The following is a 19,013-nucleotide window of genomic DNA, read 5'->3' as shown; positions in this document are numbered from 1 at the left end:
ATTGGAAATGAGCCAAGGTTGTTTTTTTAGTCAATTTTGATTTGGGTGGAGTGATTTTGATTGCTTTGAGTCCCAAGTTGACAATGAGTGCAATCTGATGACACATACATTAGATGTGCATTGTTTTGGCCTTCCACTTGAAGTCATCACCAGCCTCAAGTGCAACCTGGGACAGCCTTGTTTCCATCACTCTGGCCATGGTAAAGATATCGCCGCCTGAATCTGTTGTCTGAGCCAGCATGTGTGATCCTCCACTGTAAACATCATTCAACTTCCCCAATTTGGCAGAGGAAAATGATTAATAGTACAGTTTTTCATAAAAGAATCTAATACTGCACACCTGGGCCATTTCACCCACACTACATATGTGCAGCAAGCTAAGTCAATAGTTGTCTATCATGTACATACAGGTCTGCTCAGTTTTTTGCCCATCAGAATAAATAAATCACATGTTATACCACATGTAACTTTTTCGACTTTGAAATTTTTTTCCCAAAAATTCACTACATATAATTCTGTAGCTGCTCAGGCAATATTGTTGAAGCTATGTCTTAGTAACAGAAAGTGTGTTACATGCAGTTGAGTTGATGAGATCACACCAAAACATTGAGTCAGTGTATGTAGTCAATCTTTTGGAAGCTTTTTTCAATCTGAAAGAAGTTACAGCATGTATTACATATGAATAACTTGTCCTGATGAGCAGATAACTGAGCAGAACTGTATGTACATGATAACCACATATTCACTGAGCCTGCTACACATATGTAGTGTGGGTGTTATGGCTCAGGTGTGGAGTGATAGACCATTTTATGACAAATCATACTCCCAATCATTTTTCCCTGCCCACTTGGGGAACCCGAATAATGTCTGCAGTGCTCAATGAAATCAAAGTCAGCTAGTGAAATAGGTTGAAATTACAACATGAAAACGATCAACTTATCTTGGAGTAGAGCTTATGCTTCTCTAGAAGATTGATTAACGGCTTGGCAAGCCACTTGCTGTTGCAATACTATGCAATGAGTTTAAAACCAAGATGTTGTGAAATTTACTCCCAGTTTTTATTGATATAGGTTATTGAGTAACTTGAAAATCTGAATCAGCTTCCCTTGCTGGTCCAGGCATCTTGTATGATTGTGAATTTATTTGTCATTTTCTAGAGCAGTGTTTGAATGTTAATATGAGTAGATTGAGGCTTAAAGTTATAGGTTTTTAACTCAAAGAAAGAGAATCAAGCAGTGCTTTCTTCAATGAGACATAAAGCGAATTACCTTGTGTAGCAAACCAAATTTGTCCGTGAACTTCAGCCTCAATGTTAGCATATCTGAAAGCAGCTTGTAAGATTTGATTCTCAGCATGCCTCCAGGGTAGTGCTTTATTAATCATCCATAAAACTAAGATATGATTGAAAGTCTTATTGTTGAATTGCCCAACCTTCTGAGCTAACACTACATCTATCTTCTCATCATCAATTACCTTGTTGTCCCAAGTTTCAATACCAGTTGGCGGAAGTTGAGTGCCAGCAGCAATAGTGTTGATGTGCCTGCTACATCCTGGTTTACCTGACTTTCCACCCTGAGTCACAGGGGCAAAAATTGATGCTCACAACTATGTGAGCGTTGAAATTTTCCTGTTTTGTTCCCATTTGTTTCCCATTTGTTTCCAATTTGTTTCCCATTTGTTTCCCATTTGTTTCCCATTTGTTTCCCTTTTCCTTCTGTTTGTCAGCTGATTACGTGATCATCAGGAACTGAGCAGACAAACTAAGCCTTCCTCAGCATTTATTCCTGAGCAAAGAAGTCTGAGGAAGGGCTGATCCTGAGCGGCATTCCCTGGTTCAGTAAGCTCCAAGGGATGCCACCAATGTATAGCTTAGGGGCTGAGCTGAACTGAGTATTCCCTTAGCTAAGTCTCTGAAGTATCCCCCAGATGGATCACAGAGCGCCAAGCTTGCCTCAAGCTTGATGGCTCCGGAATGAAGCCTGAGGCCCGTCTGCTCGTTCAACTGAGCTGCTCAGTTATTCCTCAGGGGCATCCCTGAGATCAGGAGGATCCGGAGGATTTCCCGTCTGCTCGTTCAACTGAGCTGCTCAGTTATTCCTCAGGGGCATCCCTGAGATCAGGAGGATCCGGAGGATTTCACTGCTCATTGGATGAGGGGCTGCTCAGTTATTCCTCAGGGGCATCCCTGAGATCAGGAGGATCCAGAGGATTTCACTGCTCATTGGATGAGGGGCTGCTCAGTTATTCCTCAGGGGCATCCCTGAGATCAGGAGGATCCGGAGGATTTCACTGCTCATTGGATGAGGGCCTGCTCAGCTAGTCCTCAGGGGCATTCCTGGCCGTATCAGAAGGATCCAAAGGATGTCACTGAGTATTGGCTGAGGGGCTGCTCAGTTGATCTCAGCCCCTCAGTGTGAAAAACTTTATCCGGGGATATCACTGAGGATTAGCTGAGCAATGAGCAGATGGGATGACGCTTTTATCAGGCTTCATTCCTTAGCAAGGAAGTCTGAGAAAAGTCCGGCCCATCAGTGATACAGTCAGGGGATGCTACTGAGTATTTTCTGAGCAGCTCAAATGGGACGCCCCTGGGCAGGCTTCTTCACTGAAAAATGAAGCCTCAGGAAGGTATAGTTCATGTGCTCATCTTCATTTTGAACAAATTGCTGAGTATTCAGTGCCTCATGAGCTGATCCTGAGTACTCATCGGAAATCAGTTATTGCTCATCCAAGATGGAAATGAGCCTTCTCAATAAATGTCAAGTAAAATATGATAACCACAGGATGATCACCTGAACACAAACAAGATTGTGAATTGAATCAATCTGAAAGAAAATGAATCTTTTTTGGAGAATTCCAAAAAGTCTACAACGCTCACATGTATGTGAGTATCTATTTTGGCCCCTGTGAGTAGAACTATCCCAATGTGCCAATAAGCTGGTTTCTGGGTTTAGTACACCACAAACAGCCTTTGGTGTATCATCAGCTCCTGTACATCATTTACAAGGAAAGGAGTTACCACACCGGGTAGGATCCTACATTAAATCAGAAAGATTCTTCAGAAGATAAGCCATTAAGAACTTCAATCAATCTTTTGGGAGATACTCACATCCTCATCACCATGGAGAGGGGTCCAAAGTAAAGATAGATGTCATCAAAGGTGGGTTGTGAAGTGCTGGAATTGGGTTGAACTTTTGAGTTTTCTTTGTCAGAATCTTGACAAAGATCGATATCATTAGGCCGGAGAATTGATTCATGAATTGGCCTTGCCTGTATTGGAAGAATCAAATCAGGTAGATCAGTAAATTTTGGATGACTTAACTTCAAGAATTACTTCTCACCTGAGTTGCCTCCTTAGCTTGTTTGGGACCTATTGTCTACTGACTTGCTTCTTTACCAATTTTTTGTTCTAACCCTTTGAAGTATGTTGACCATCTACCTTATCATTGCTCAATACAGAAGCTGATCTTCTCCTCAATTCAATCCTTGTAGGCTGTGAGTTTGGTAAAGTATTTGGTGTGCCTTCAGGTGGATCAAGTGTTGAGGCTTGGATCAAGCCAATTTGTGATGAATGCCAACGCAAGAGAGTGGGGTGTGGGTTAGGTTCCACTTGTTCTCCAGGAGGATCAGAGGATGGCATTGGTAAAGGATTGTGTATTTGGTGATAATGAAGGAGTCTAGTATATTAAATTTGGTACCAATACTCTGATACTGGTAAATTGGTGATATACTGTAGTACTATACGGTAGTTTTTAATACTATACTTACTCAAGTATAGTCTATCAAAACTGGTCCAATACTATACTTCCTCAAGTATAGTCTATCAAAACTGGTCCAATACTATACTACAGTATCACAATACTGTGTAGTATAGTAGCCGTGTGTAAGGTGTTACACACTTACTACATTACATATCACACGTGTGACAGGGGTATACATTGACTCAGTACATTAGAACTCTAGCTGTTATCAAATTCCCTTTTCCTCATCTATTCTTTTCGTTGTTTGTCGTTAGTGGTCTTTCATTGTACCAGGTTGTTCTTGATCTGATGTTTTTATGAGCTAGGCCTAGCTTTCCGCAATCTAGATTGGTTATAGATACTCTTGGCTCTCGCCATCGTGCCTTTCCAGTGTTGTTCCTATTAGGAACTTCCACTTTTTTTATCTATTTCAAAATACCGATCGAACTCAGAAAAACCGATTCAGAAACCGATTTTTTTTTCTCACAAACCGAGTTTTTCGAAACCTTGCTTGCGCCGCCGAATTGAACTTGAATCGCTGAGATCTGAATTGAATTGCAATACACTTGAACAACCTGACTGCGCTTGAAACCACTGATCACAACACCGGATTGAATTACTGCATGTTGATTGAATTGATTACCGATACACCTTCTTTTCATGCCAAACACTAGAAAAAATCACGACGTCCTGGAAGAGCGTGTTGACAACCCTGACCAAATACTTTCGAGTCGGAATCAAAAACCGGGATTGCTTCCTTCTCCATCGCCGTTGGCTAATAGTTCAACGAGTGTGACTCAGCCGCCGGCCTTGTTCACGCGCCTGGCTGATACTCTTACCTACCCACCGCTTCGACAGGGAGAACGTATACTGAGTGCTTCAAAATCTGTTGCTGAGCTTTACAAATTGAATTCTGTGCCGTTAGATACACTGTCACCAAATACCTCGGCGTTATTAACTGATATACTGCACCGACCAACTGGGTCGACGAGACGCCACTCTTTCTTACCTGGAGCCTTACCTGATTCTTCTGGTATCTCGTTGGACACCGTTCATCCGATGGATCAGACCTCCTCTTTCTCTGGTGAAGGACAACCGCTGTCTGACAACCATGCTCACAATGCTGCAAATAATAGTACCGATTTCGAGTCTGTGCTGCGCCAAGTGCGTGAGGAAAGTGCGGACAATGCTGCTCGAATGGCGGCTGATAATGATGACCTGCGTGCTGAGCTGGCCGATATCAAGGCAATGATCAAAGCTATGGCTGGCCTTCGTCCTCCAACCACGCCACCATCAACTCATGCGCCTATTGCTACATCCACGCCCGCTCAGACCACTGCTACTGCGATACCACCGCCTTGTCCCGATTCCACTGTACGACACCAGCCTGTTGAGGCCACGCCTCCTTCAACGGTTCAACATGATTCATCTGGGAATCAACCGCCCTTTGCTGCTTATCAATCCCCGACTGGCCCAGCTGGGGGGTTCAACCGAGAACTTCCGGCGAATTATACTATGTCTCAGCCTATGCCACCTTATTGGGCTTATCCGATGGTACCAGCAGAACGAGAGGTTCTTGCCAGACACCTCAAAGACAGTGAGATCCCTCTTTATACGTGCGATTATGGTGATGTAACAGGGTTTAGGTTGTGGAGATACAGAATTGAAGCGAAATTTAAAGTGAAAGGATTGAATAGTGATGAAGAGCGACTGAAAGTTTTACCGGCAGCCCTTGCAATCCCTCACGCTGTTCAATGGCACAGAACTCACGAGGCAGAATTGGAAGGTAAATCATGGGTGGAAGCTATGGAGATGTTTGAATCAGGGGTGTTACCGTCAGGGTGGCTCAGAGACGCTAAGCAAGCACTTCGCGAATTAACTCAAAAATCTGGTGAAGACATGCAAACTTACTTAAGTAGGGCTCAACGTCTGCAGGATACTGTTTCTGTCGCCACTTGTGATGATAAGGAACTCGCTGAGAGGATTATTGGGGGGACTAACGCTTTATTCCGCGAGACGGCTGCAAAGGATGACTTAATCGAGAATGCCATTGATCTGCGCACAGGCATGTGGTCCTTTTCCCTTTTTGAAAAGCGAGCCTTGGACACGGCGCGATTTCTGCAAGCCTTCGAAATAACTCACACTCGCACGGGGTCTCGACAACCAAACCAAGGTGGTAGGGCGGCACAATCAAACGTAGCGCCATCAACTGGGGGGTCTACTGTCTCACGACATCCTCTACCGCCTATTGATCAGCAGGCAAGAAGTGAAAGATGGGCGGCGTTTATGCGTTCGACTGGAAGGTGCCCTAGGTGCAAAACTCAGTGCTCCAAATGGCTGGGAGGATGTGATGCGGCGCCGAACATGATGTACATACCCTTCCCGCCAGATTTCCCACGCAGACCGCCTTATCCTGCGCCAAATCCAGCTGCTCACGCACCGGTTCAAGCATCGTCATCGACTTCTCGACCAGGCGCACCCAGGAGGGGACCTGTTATTCCGGTGGCCAGTGTACAAGTTGCAACGCCTACTAAATCAGTCAATGAGTTTCCGGAATTGGGGAAGGCTGATCTCGCAGCTTATGGGGATTTGGTAGCGGCATTGGCAACTCATGATGAGGGGTACAATGGACATGCATTCTCTTCCGAACTATCTTCCCCACCATTGATCCTGGAACTAATGATTAATGGGGTTGCGGTGCGCGCATTAATTGATACAGCCGCGGGGACGAACTTAATGTCGAATCGGTTGGCAACAAAAACTGAAAGTGGTGCGGCGTAAATTGTTGAAACCCACTACTGTACGTTTGGCAATCGATACCAACAGTGCAGATATACATCTGACTGAGTTTGCTATAGCCACCGTCAAAAGCTCGGATTCGGTCTTTGGTGCGACGTTTTTTAAGCTCAGTAATCTCCATGACGAACTATACGATGTCATTCTGGGACACCGTTTCTAAAGAAGTATGAATTGGATGTGTCACTTTCAAGAAGATGTGTGGTTCAGACGAAGAAGGGGAAGGTGTGGTTTGATGCAGCAGAGAAAGAGAAGAGACGGGGAACAGAAAAAGAGATGAAAGAAAAAAAGTTTTTAACACAAGCTAGGGAAGATCTTGTGAATGCGGTGTTTGATAATCTAGATTCTATTAACGAGGCTGCGGAGTTATCGGTTCGTGAAATGCAAATGTTAAAAAGTTTTGAGTGCCTTTTTCCCGACGATCTACCTAGTGTGGATTTGTTGGATGATGTGGAGTTTTTCCCACCTGAATTACAACATCCGAGTTCAAAGATAAGACACAAAATTGTGCTGACGGATCGAAATGTTATCATCAATGAAAAACCATATGGGAACCCGCCAAAGTATATGGATGCGTGGAAACAGTTGATTGATTCACATGTAGCCGCGGGAAGGTTGAGACGATCAGATAGTCCATATGCCTCGCCATGTTTGATAATCCCAAAAGCTGATCCTAAGGCTTTGCCTCGATGGGTGTGTGATTATTGACGTTTAAACAAATTCACTGTAAAGGACCGCTCTCCACTGCCAAATGTGGATGAATGTATTAGGATTGTTGGGACTGGGAAAGTATATTCCATTCTGGACCAGGTCAACGCTTTTTTTCAAACCCTAATGCGAGAGGAGGATATACCCTTGACAGCGGTGAAGACTCCGTGGGGGCTATATGAGTGGGTGGTAATGCCAATGGGATTGACCAACGCGTCTGCAACCCATCAGAGGAGATGTGAGGAAGCTTTGGGAGATTTAGTCAATAAGATTTGTGTGGTATACATTGATGACATAGTGGTGTTTTCACAGACAGTAGAGGAGCATGAGGAGCATCTTAAGTTGGTAATGGAGAGATTGAAAGCTGCTAAGCTGTTTTGTTCTATAAAGAAGACTAAGTTATTTCGTCGACGCATGAAGTTTTTAGGGCACGAAATCAGTGCTGAAGGGATTTACCCTGATGAAGCCAAGGTTGAGAAAGTCGCAGCATGGAAGACGCCGAAGTCAGCAAAGCAATTAAAAGAGTTTCTGGGCACCGTACAATGGATGAAAAAATTTATTGACGGGTTGGCTCAGTATGCAGGACATTTGACACCTCTAACAAGTAGTAAGAAGGCGAGTGGTACATTCACTTGGAAAGAAAAAGAACAGGCTGTGTTTGATAACATCAAAAGAATTATTACCACGCTACCAGCCTTGAAGAACATGGATTTTGATTCTAATGATCCGGTGTGGCTCTTCAGCGATGCGAGTGGGCATGCCTTAGGTGCTGCGTTGTTTCAAGGGGCTGATTGGGAGACGTCATCACCAATTGCATATGAGAGCAGGCAAATGACACCAGCGGAACGCAATTATCCGGTGCATGAACAAGAGTTGCTCGCAGTTATAAACGCGTTGAACAAATGGAAGATGCTTCTGTTGGGGATGAAAGTTAATGTGATGACCGATCACCATTCGTTGACCCATTTGCTAACTCAAAGGAATTTAAGTAGGAGGCAGGCGCGATGGTTGGAAACTCTCTCTCAGTTTGATCTCAACTTCAAATATATTAAGGGTCTGGATAACAGCGTTGCGGATGCCCTATCACGCATTGAAGACGTTGCTACGGTGCACGTTCAATCTCATCTTTCGCCTGGATTACGTCAACGAATCAAAGAGGGTTATGAAAATGATGCATTCTGTAAGCGACTGAGCACGGTGCTACCTTTACGACAGAACTGTCTCTGGAAAGATGGTATGATGTTCATGGACAACCGTCTTGTTATACCGTCGACAGAGGGACTGCAATTGGAACTCATCCACTTGGCCCATGAAGCAGTCGGACACTTGGGGTCATTGAAGACGGCGGAGCGGCTGCGTGAGGAATTTTACTGGCCTCGTCTTGCCCAAGATGTGGACAATTTTGTTAAGCGGTGTGACAGCTGTCAGCGCAACAAGGCTCGCACAACACGGCTGCCGGGACGTCTCCAAAGCACTGACGTTCCCAAACGACCGATGTCAGATATCGCTTTAGACTTCGTTGGACCGTTTCCGAAAGTGCAACAATATGATATGCTCCTTACTTGCACATGCAGACTGACTGGATTCACTAGATTGATCCCCACGTGCTCGACTGATACGGCGGAACGAACAGCACGAAGACTTTACGGCAGCTGGCTGACCATCTTTGGTGCCCCGACGTCTATGATAGGGGATCGCGACAAGATATGGACCTCTAGGTTTTGGCAAGAACTGCAATGTCTTCTAGGAGTCAGGGTGCAGCTAACAACCGCTTATCATCCGCAAGCTGACGGCCGCGCCGAACGCACCAATAACACTGTGGGACAAATATTACGTCACGCGGTGAATGGCAAGCATGGGAAGTGGCTGCAGGCATTGCCGACCGTTGAGTACGCCATAAACTCCGCGGTTACACTGCCACCGGGGTGTCACCGATGAAATTTGTGCTTGGATACTCGCCTGCCTTATTTCCGATAGAAGGGTCGCCAGTAGGAATGTGTGATGATGTTAAGAAGTGGATTGAGTGTAGACAGGGAGAGTGGGCAACATGGCGAGATAAGTTGTGGGGTGCTCGAGTCAATCAAGCTGTTGCTTATAATGCGCGACGAGGGGCTGATATGACATTGGAAGTGGGAGATTGGGTGTTAATTGACGCAAAGGATAGACAACAATTGGTGAAAGGCCCAGTGGCGAAGTTGAGAGCGCGGTACGAAGGACCTTATGAGGTGTTAGAGGTTTTGAATGAAGGACGAGATGTGAGAGTGCGGTTAGACAAGGGCGACAAGACATATGATACCTTTCATCAATCCAAGTTGCGACGATATTGCTCTGATGAGCTGGACGAGGATGTTTGAGGGAAAGGAGGGGTTAGTACTCCTTGGCACAGAAGTACGTTTTTCTCCTTCGTATGCACCGCCCAGTGGGATTCTACCATATGTATATAAGCAAAACCTCGGCCACGCTGTGAGCACAACTTTGGTTCGGCTTGTTATTTCAGGTTCAATGCGACATATACGGCGAGTCCCGACGACATGGAGTTTCCGTTTTTTCTTCTCTTCTTCCTTTTTTTTTCTTTTCTCGTATTTTCTTTTGTGTTTCTTTTCAAAAAATTTTTTTTTTTCTTTGATTATCTGTTTGTTGTTTGATTTAAGGGGGGATTTTTCTTTTTAGGTGGGGAGGGTGTAAGGTGTTACACACTTACTACATTACATATCACACGTGTGACAGGGGTATACATTGACTCAGTACATTAGAACTCTAGCTGTTATCAAATTCCCTTTTCCTCATCTATTCTTTTCGTTGTTTGTCGTTAGTGGTCTTTCATTGTACCAGGTTGTTCTTGATCTGATGTTTTCATGAGCTAGGCCTAGCTTTCCGCAATCTAGATTGGTTATAGATACTCTTGGCTCTCGCCATCGTGCCTTTCCAGTGTTGTTCCTATTAGGAACTTCCACCGTGTTGATTATACAAACACATCAATTGCAAATGATTGAGAGCATTCAAATTCTTGACCAATTCACAGGAATGAGATATGATCTCCCTCAAAGGATCAAAAGTATATAATCAAGATGTTAATTGATTTCTACCTAAGATCAACCAAATTTTTTGACCCAAATTGTGAAGATTGAAACATGACTTGGTTGAAAATACTGATAAAAACCAACCCTGGAACTGTTGTTGGATCTTTGAAATTTTAATATGCAAAGTCATTGATCAATCATTTGTGAAGATCTAAAAAGGTTTGGCCAAAAAATGGCAAACACCTGGGGTAATCAGGTGATAAAGTGAGTGCACTGGCAACAAGCCTAAAAGCTTCAACAAGCTGAGAAAACACACCTGTGCGTAAAAGCCACAGGGTACGTGGGCAGAATAGATGTTGAGAAGATTGTAAGTAAAAAGAAACTAAAAGATACATGACAGGCTATTGTATATATGTGAGCATCTCAGTAATAACACGTAAAAATTGAAAAACTCAGGTCACAAGACCTATTCCCAAAACAATCATAAAAGGAAAAACAAACTTCAAATAACCCAAACCATCTTCATCATATCTTCTTCCATATCTTTCTTACCACACACAATTAACTCTTGATCTCCTGAAGGCCTTGACACAAAACAGCTCCTGATGTATTTGATAATACTTGAATCAGGGCTTTTACATACTCAGATGTACAAGATGTTGTGTATCACAACATCATTATGTGATTTCTATTCTCCATTGCAAGGGCATCAATGCTGAGTTCAGGAATGTCCAAATTTGAGATTAACCAATGTATTGGTCGGCAGGCGGTACATGACCATCAGCACTACATGCAAAGTGCTGAACCTGCGGATGCAGGGTTGCGGTGACACTGCACAAAACCCAAGGGGGGGTCGATCCAGGATCAGTGCAACCCCGCACCCGCAGTGTAGTGCAGACCAGGTAATGATATGGGTTTACACTGGCTAAAGTCTATGTAGGAAAATGTTGTACATAGTGTGCCTTGATAAAGACCTCTCCGGGGTCCAGGGTATGGGAGTCAACAGGAGGATTTGTGGCCCAAATCACTCTTGGGCCCACAATGATAAGTTTAGGTCCACAACCACAACCACAAGGACATGGTGTTAGTCCTAGGACGTGATGAAAAAGTTTTCATCTCTAGAACACCTCCCTTGATCACTTTCACCGACTTGTCTGACAAACCCAGATACATATTTCAGCCACCAAAGTGGGACACAAGCAAATACTACCAGTGCAGAAAGCCTGAAGCCCCCAGGCCACTACATAACTGCTTTGCAAGGTTAACCTTGACAGAGTCATTTATCTTAACCACTATTTTCAGGGCATATGACTTTGAATTTGTAACTTGTTACTCCTCTGTTTCAAAAAGCTGGCTCATCAAACTTAACTAAGTCCCTTTCTGACCTGTACTGGCCAGCTCAAACAAGGGACTTACGCCCAATGTCAAAAAGTTGGCATGAAGGTTGTTGGGGCATTTTCCAGATCTACCTGCCTTACAAAACTTTTTTTTACCATTCTAAACTTTCCTGAGCCAAGAATGAAAAATGCGCGCCTCACTCTTGGCTACAACCCAACGCTTTCAGAATCCTGATAGGTGGAATGGGTCTGCAAATAGATAGGAAAGTTGGTGTTTCAAGTCTGCACCAAAATTCCAAATTCAGCCTTGGATCAGGCAAGATTACCCAATTTTTGGTTTCAAGCTGTGAAAAACTTATATAAATATGTACACAACCAGTCACACTATTAAGAAGCCAAGAGTACCAGGTTATAAAGAATTTCAAGAGGTACAATTTTTGTTCTGGGGCTAGGGAAATTTGAAAATGTAAAAAAAAGTTTCATAAGGCAAGTAGATTTTGGGAAAATGCCCCAACGACCTTCATGCCAACTTTTTGACATTGGGTGTAAGTCCCTCTTTTGAGCCGGCCAGTACAGGTCAGAGACGGACTTAGTTAAGTTTGCTGGCTCATGTGAGTGCCAACCAGGGAGTGGTAAAAGATTTACAATCTAACTCATCTTCAATCTCATCTTTAGACAATCGCCAGAAAACCTTCAAGATACTCAAATGTCTCCATCAAAGTTTCCCTCAAATGAAGATCACCATATGTTGGTGCCCTGGGCACAAAGGTATACCAGGGAGCAAATCAGCTGACAAACTCGCTAACTCGCTAGCAAAAAAGTCCCTCCCAGAAAACTTCACTAACACGCCCAACACAGCAGCCTTCATTGCAGCCATCAAAGAATGGAAAACTGAACAAACTGAGCTATTCGACAACAAAGAGAAAAAACAACTAGGACACAAACCCCAACTGAAGAAACACCTCGACGGACTTTTGAGATTACTCAAACACAAAATTGCAACAATCACACAACTAAGAACAGGCCACGTACCACTTAACGCATATTTAAGCCGATTTGGCCAATCAACTGACTCACTCTGTGAATGCCAACAGGGAATAGAGGATGTAGATCACTTTCTGTTTGTCTGCCAGACACACAAAAGGTACTGAAACAAGCTTGAATGAGAACTCCAAGAATTCACCGCCAAGATGGACAAACGCATCCTTTCCAACCCCAACACCTTCAAACTGATTGCCAACTATTGCAACTCCACATGGAGATTTGCAAACCGATGGATCTGGGCAAAAGCCACAGACCAACACCTCCCGCCAAACTGAAGACAACCCCAAGACTCCCAATAGCTTTATCTTATTTGCTTCCCCCCCTACTTCATCACCTTCTCTCCATTGTACCTATGACACATGTAAACTAGATGAAACAGCCAACAGCAACCCTTTCCCCTGACACAGCCAGAGGGGTTTTACCAGTGCTGGACATATTACAAGTGTTTGATAGCCTAGCGGCTACATAAATACTTAAACAATAAAAAAAAGAGGGACCGTACATAATTGGCATGGGCAAAAGCTCCTTTCTGAAGTGAATGCCTTCAAACATATGGATCAGCTCCAGGATCATGAACAAAGCCTGTTCTGTAGCAAAATGCTATTTTACGATGTAACATATATCACATACCATATATTTTGTAGGAGGACTCATTACCACTGCAAATTTTTGGCTCACTTGACAAGTTAAACCCTGAAAAGTACTTTCAATCTTGATTAGACAAGAATGGAAAAATATATACATATCATGTTTAAACTCCATCAACATTGCTCCTTCATAAGAACCAATCTTGTATCCTCAGATCATCTCAAATCAGGCAACCTAAACTCTTACTCTCCTTCACCTGATCCATCTTCACCATCTTGTCCATCGGGCTGATCACCAGCGTTATGGACTTTATCTGTAATGGTCCACCTGCAAAAGTAGCAAGAGTTCAGTTGTGTTCAACTCTCTGGCTTTCAACAAATTGGTCTTGATTTTTGCCCAGTAATGTTTGGAGAATATGATGGAGACATACCGGCAAACTCCAGTTCCTACAAGGCCTCCTTCTGTAGTTGCATTGTATGAGCATGGACTATTGATGTCTATGAGGGTTGGAGGCGAGGCGCAGGTCTTTTCGTGTACGATTACACTGATGGATTTGATTCGGGTCATAGTTCTCAGCAGTTGAAGAACTGGATTGGCTAAGGAGTGAACTTGAAGACACTGACCTGAAATACAATTCACCTGAAAAAACTATCGTGTTCCAACCTGTGATCCATGTATTATCGACCGGTATAGGATCGCTATAGCAAGCTCTGTGGAATGCATTAGAACATCTGCTGATCTGCCTTGCAATCGTTTCGAAGTCGGAAAGGTATCTATCACCAGACTTACTGTTGACCGGCGCCGTATACGGTGGTCAATGTGCGCATTGTGCCATTCGACTCCACCTCATTCTTCGTTGGCCCACAGTGCCATGCAGTTCTGTAAAAAAAATCCTACATGAGCTACATGCCGATCAATTATCCAGATCTGGTTGGACCCGAAGATCACAAGGTACTGTGACAAACACGCTACTATTCAAGACTAAGTTTCCAGTCATGGCCAAGGAGTAATTCATCTTCCCTACTTCCTGATGAAAATCCTGCCCGCTGTAGTTTTCGAATATCAGAAAGCGAGTGTCATCAGTGATGATGGTCCTTATACCAGGTGAAGGGGAGAAAATGCGCAACTTGAGATCTTTGATAGTGGGGATGACAGCTTCAATTGTAGAGACCCCTTCACATCGTTCTGGCTTCACATCTCGAGGATCGCCTCCATCCTGGCACAAAGCGCCAGTGGCCAAGCCGAGCATGACCACCAAGGTTGTCTTTGTTGTCCGTGAGCAGATCATGGTTTCCTTGCGGAAATATTGGATTCGATGCAAGTGGGGCTGTGAAAGTTTAGTGAACGTGCTGTAAGTCGAAGAAGGCTTGTCTAAACAGCGGTTCTTCAAAGGGTGCCAGATGTCGGAATCTCAATTCAAGAGTTGATGTACGGTCAAACGAATGTGGTAAATGCCAAGGAGTATGGAAATTTGAGTCAGAAAAGAATGAATCGCGGTGGAGTGAGCGAAGAGCCAGGGTATGCCTGTTTAATATTGGGAAGGAAGCAGGAGCGCAGTCAAGAAGGTCTGCGTGGAAAGAATTCCATCCCTCAAATTTGGTGTAAGCGAATGGAGTGGGAAGCGTACCGCCCTTGAGACGTGTCGAGAGAAGCTTCGCCTCCGTACGAACGACTGTCTACTCTAAATTCCTGGATATTGGATGAGGAGTTTCATCGTGGGCTTCAGACTAAAGTCTGACAATCTGCGGCGTGATGCCCTGCACTGCATCAGCTCATCGACATTGCTACTTAAACGACATTCTCCTTGTTGTGACAACAGCATTGCAGATCTCTACCGGAAGGCCTTGACTGGGTTGTCGTTTATCAAGCCTTCTGCTCGAGAATGCTCATAAAATTTTAAGAACCTTGATTATGCTTCCTCCCGTTGAGTGCTTCAACATCCAACAACTCCCAGCTCCGAAACTCTCGAGTTCCCGAGCATTAGGGCTTTTTCTGACAAGGGGACACTTGTGACCACTAATTGTCTCGACTGATGTAATGATATGCTGTAGCTGCCACTCTCAGAAAAGACTGATATGATCATAATTAAAGATGCAAGCAGCGAAATGCATAGCCAAAGTCTCAAATTTGAGTACATATGCTGCGAGCATTTTGTCTCCCTTGCCTGTTTACCCTGTGCCATTGTTTATCATAGTTCCGAGGGTATGTAATTGACTGTGAGTATATAACAGTTTAGTACGACACCGCATTGCTCACTTGCTCGATATATACGGCCTCAACTCCAAATTACTCTAGGCAAGAGTGTGGACCTGTGTAGACGTATATGACAAACCAATTGAACTAAGAGGTGACATTGACATTACAGGCAAAGCAGGACACTACAGATATGTCTCGCAAAGTCATGCAATCAACCGCATCTCATCGACGTGGTGAGCGTCACTTTTTGTAGACAAGTAAACGAAAATTATCAGCATGTAGATATCTAACTGGTCTATCACCACAAAGCGCGGGACTGATGCGGCATTGTGTTAGCTCAGTAATCCCCGGGCTCCTCCTCGTCAGCTCCATCCAATCCAACCTCTTCGTAATCTTTCTCCAAAGCCGCAAGATCCTCACGAGCCTCGGAGAATTCACCCTCCTCCATACCTTCTCCAACATACCTGAATATCCAAAAACATGAGAATGAGCAAGATACAGAGCCCATCATGAACTAAGTGAACAACTGACCAGTGCACAAATGCACGCTTGCTGTAGAGAAGATCGAACTTGAGGTCAAGTCTGCTCCACGCTGCCGCGATAGCGGTAGTGTTACTAAGCATGCACAAACTGCGCGAGACCTTGGCAGTGTCACCTCCTGGGATATTAGCAGGAGGTTCGTTACAGATCCCAAGCTTGAATCCAGTTGGACACCAGTCGACGAACTGAATGGTACGCTTGGTCTTGATCGTGGCGACAGCCGCATTCGCATCACGCGGAACGACGTCACCTCGATAGAGAAGTGCACAGGACATGTATTTGCCTTGGCGGGGATCGCATTTGACCATTTGGTTGGTGGGTTCGAAACAAGTCATGGTCATCTCGGCTACACTGTTGCTCTCGTGGAAAGCCTTGTCGGCACTGATGATCGGGGCGTAAGAAGCGAGCGGGAAATGGATACGAGGGAATGGCACCAAGTTGGTTTGGAACTCGTTAAGATCGACATTGAGACTACCATCAAAACGCAAGGACGCCGTGACGGAGGAGACGACTTGAGCAATCAAACGGTTCAAGTTGGTAAAACCGGGCGATTGAACTCCGAGGTTCTTGCGGCAGATCTCGTAAATTGCTTCGTTGTCAACTATAGAAGTTTGAATCCCGTCAACAAGCATTCCACGACCAGTGGAAAGGGAAGGCAAAGGACGACCTACCCATAAAACTACAATCGACTAGTGATCGCATTTGAATATAGAATCATAGCACAAGTGGGTCAGTTTCGATAGGCACGCGTGGTGGCATAGGTAGTTGCACAGACTCACCATGCTCAAGGGTGGTGTGAGTCGTCAATACGGAGTTGTACGGCTCCACAACCGAATTAGACATCTTTGGGGACGGATATACCACAAATTCAAGCTTGGCCTTCTTGCCGTAGTCACCACTTAGGCGCTCGAGAAGTAAGGCACCAAAACCGGAACCAGTACCACCACCGAAGGAGTGAAAGACGAAGAAACCTTGGAGACCAGAACAGTTGTCGGCGAGTTTACGGATTCGGTCCATAACCACGTCAATCTAGAATACCGTTCTGTATCAATTCCTACTTGATCAAAAGTTCAAAAACATGTAAAACTTACCTGTTCTTTTCCGACAGTGTAATGTCCACGAGCATCTAAGGAGATAGCACACAAATGTTAGTCAGGTGAGCCGGTGCAGATCATGGAACATGAGCGAAAATATTTTGTTGGGAAAGGGTTGACTAACAATTGTTGGCTGCGTCCTCTTTACCAGTGACCATGGTCTCTGGGTGGAACAGAGATCTGTAGGTTCCAGTACGGACCTGATGAACCTTTCAGCATGTGTGTCATATTGACAGACTTAATACCTCACTAACCTCATCGATCACATTGGGCTCCAAATCGACATAGATACTTCTAGGTACGTATTTACCACTACCAGTCTCAGAGAAAAAAGTACTGAAACCCTGCAGTTGTGGTACAGTATCGATCAGTCATCTTTGAATGGGATATGAAAGGATAATGAACTAACCTCTTCACGTTTAGAAGACGACTCGTCTAAGATTCGACCATCTGGACTCAAGCCTGGAACAAACCGAAGGGTCAGACGCGGTGGTGTACTTGAAACACCTCAAGAGGGACTTACCATGCTCGAGAGTGTAAAGCTCCCAACAAGCGTTACCGATTTGTACACCGGCTTGTCCAGCGTGGAGAGAGATGATTTCACTATGAAAGCAATTGGAATATAACTCAGTCAGACAACGGGGACCAGATTGGGGCAAGTCAATAGAAGAATGACAAAATAGGACATACCGCATGATCGAGTAAGTCTATTTTTTAATGGAATGTAGAGAGATGATAGAGATGTAAACAATGGGCTCAATCGACTTCGCTCTGAGTTACGCAAGCGATGAAGACGAGCAAGAGGATAGTAGCTGAAACACAACTTAGTTGAGGTGCTCTAATAGATAGAATGACGAGAGGTAAGCGGAAGCAACTCAAGAGAAGTTCAAGCACACGATTTATATATCCCCACTTATCAGCATATTCCACCAAGCCCTTGTTCACGGTAGTACATATGCCTATACATGGAATGATCGCACCCCAAAATGACAATCGTCGTCAATGGTCCGTTCACCAGGTCCGTGCCCCACACGATTACATACGGTGGCTATTACTCGAATCTGTCTAAACCCATGTCAAAAGAAAACAACTCAGCAGTGTTTGAGTGAAAATGCATTACATAGTTGGACTCAAGAGGAGATATGGGGACCACGTTGTGGGCACAAATGGGTGTGTTTCTAAGACCGAAAGGCATTCAAACGGAGGCCATACACTTTTGAACTCTTGAAGGAAGCAAGTTACATAGCAGTTGAATACGTAGTTTGGCTACTCATACAACGTCATCTTGCAGTAGTCACATTTTTGAAAGGTCTGCAATGGAATCTCAATCTTGAGATATGTATCAATATGCCTACCCAGTAAGAGGACTGCATTATCTGGTGGGTCACACGCCTTGCCAGCAAGTTCTGAGGCTCTCATACAATATGGCTCACCACGTGCCAGGACATGATACATCATGAATTCTCAGGGAAAAAACGCACTCCATCATGGTCAGAATCACAGGCTATACTGTAGACTCTAAGAGGGTATCTTCATCAAACACATACGCTGGGAAGCCTACGTGCTTTTCATACCCTGAAAATAGAGTTTAGAGACTGTAACTCTCAGAGGTTCAACTTTTGTTTATAGTGAACATGTGGGTTCCCCCAAATCCAACAAGACTGGTGATTGTGACATATGCATACCCAGATATACATACAAAGGGAAGAATGGAAAAAATTGATTTTGTACAAAGACACTGGACCTCAAAAATGATAGAAATATCACTGAAGTCTTCTAATGTTAAGAGATCTAGAATTTCGCCGGGATACAAAATATACGGAAAGGGAAGCCACCAGTACTTCAACTTCATCATCTAGGATGTAGAAAGGGCGAGTTAGATAATGAAAAACGACGGGGAAAACTGATGGTAAAATAATATCAAATACTTTTAACACAGGAAAAGGACAC

General features: G+C 44.2%; 3 protein-coding genes across 3 annotated transcripts; all 3 read right to left on the bottom strand.

The window, feature by feature from the left end:
* Positions 1–3,105: 3,105 nt before the first annotated feature.
* Positions 3,106–3,640, bottom strand: MELLADRAFT_111588 (uncharacterized protein; the record flags this gene model as incomplete). The annotated part of the gene is made up of 2 exons (XM_007415916.1): positions 3,106–3,270; positions 3,440–3,640. The coding sequence occupies 2 exons, from the start codon at positions 3,638–3,640 to the stop codon at positions 3,106–3,108; spliced, it is 366 nt and encodes a 121-aa protein (XP_007415978.1).
* Positions 3,641–13,475: 9,835 nt separating this feature from the next.
* On the bottom strand, positions 13,476–14,521 carry MELLADRAFT_124075 (uncharacterized protein; the record flags this gene model as incomplete). The annotated part of the gene is made up of 6 exons (XM_007415915.1): positions 13,476–13,560; positions 13,664–13,777; positions 13,857–13,943; positions 14,023–14,112; positions 14,199–14,279; positions 14,361–14,521. 6 exons carry the CDS (start codon positions 14,519–14,521, stop codon positions 13,476–13,478), a joined length of 618 nt encoding a protein of 205 aa, XP_007415977.1.
* Positions 14,522–15,502: 981 nt separating this feature from the next.
* Positions 15,503–17,930, bottom strand: MELLADRAFT_73137 (uncharacterized protein; the record flags this gene model as incomplete). The annotated part of the gene is made up of 10 exons (XM_007415914.1): positions 15,503–15,893; positions 15,961–16,570; positions 16,641–16,658; positions 16,749–16,998; positions 17,061–17,095; positions 17,188–17,263; positions 17,318–17,407; positions 17,473–17,525; positions 17,587–17,666; positions 17,754–17,930. 10 exons carry the CDS (start codon positions 17,756–17,758, stop codon positions 15,767–15,769), a joined length of 1,344 nt encoding a protein of 447 aa, XP_007415976.1.
* Positions 17,931–19,013: the final 1,083 nt, after the last annotated feature.

The sequence above is a fragment of the Melampsora larici-populina genome (genome assembly GCF_000204055.1).
Source record: "Melampsora larici-populina 98AG31 unplaced genomic scaffold MELLAscaffold_55, whole genome shotgun sequence".
NCBI classification, from domain to species: domain Eukaryota; kingdom Fungi; phylum Basidiomycota; class Pucciniomycetes; order Pucciniales; family Melampsoraceae; genus Melampsora; species Melampsora laricis-populina.
This window is presented reverse-complemented; position numbering and strand designations above follow the sequence as displayed.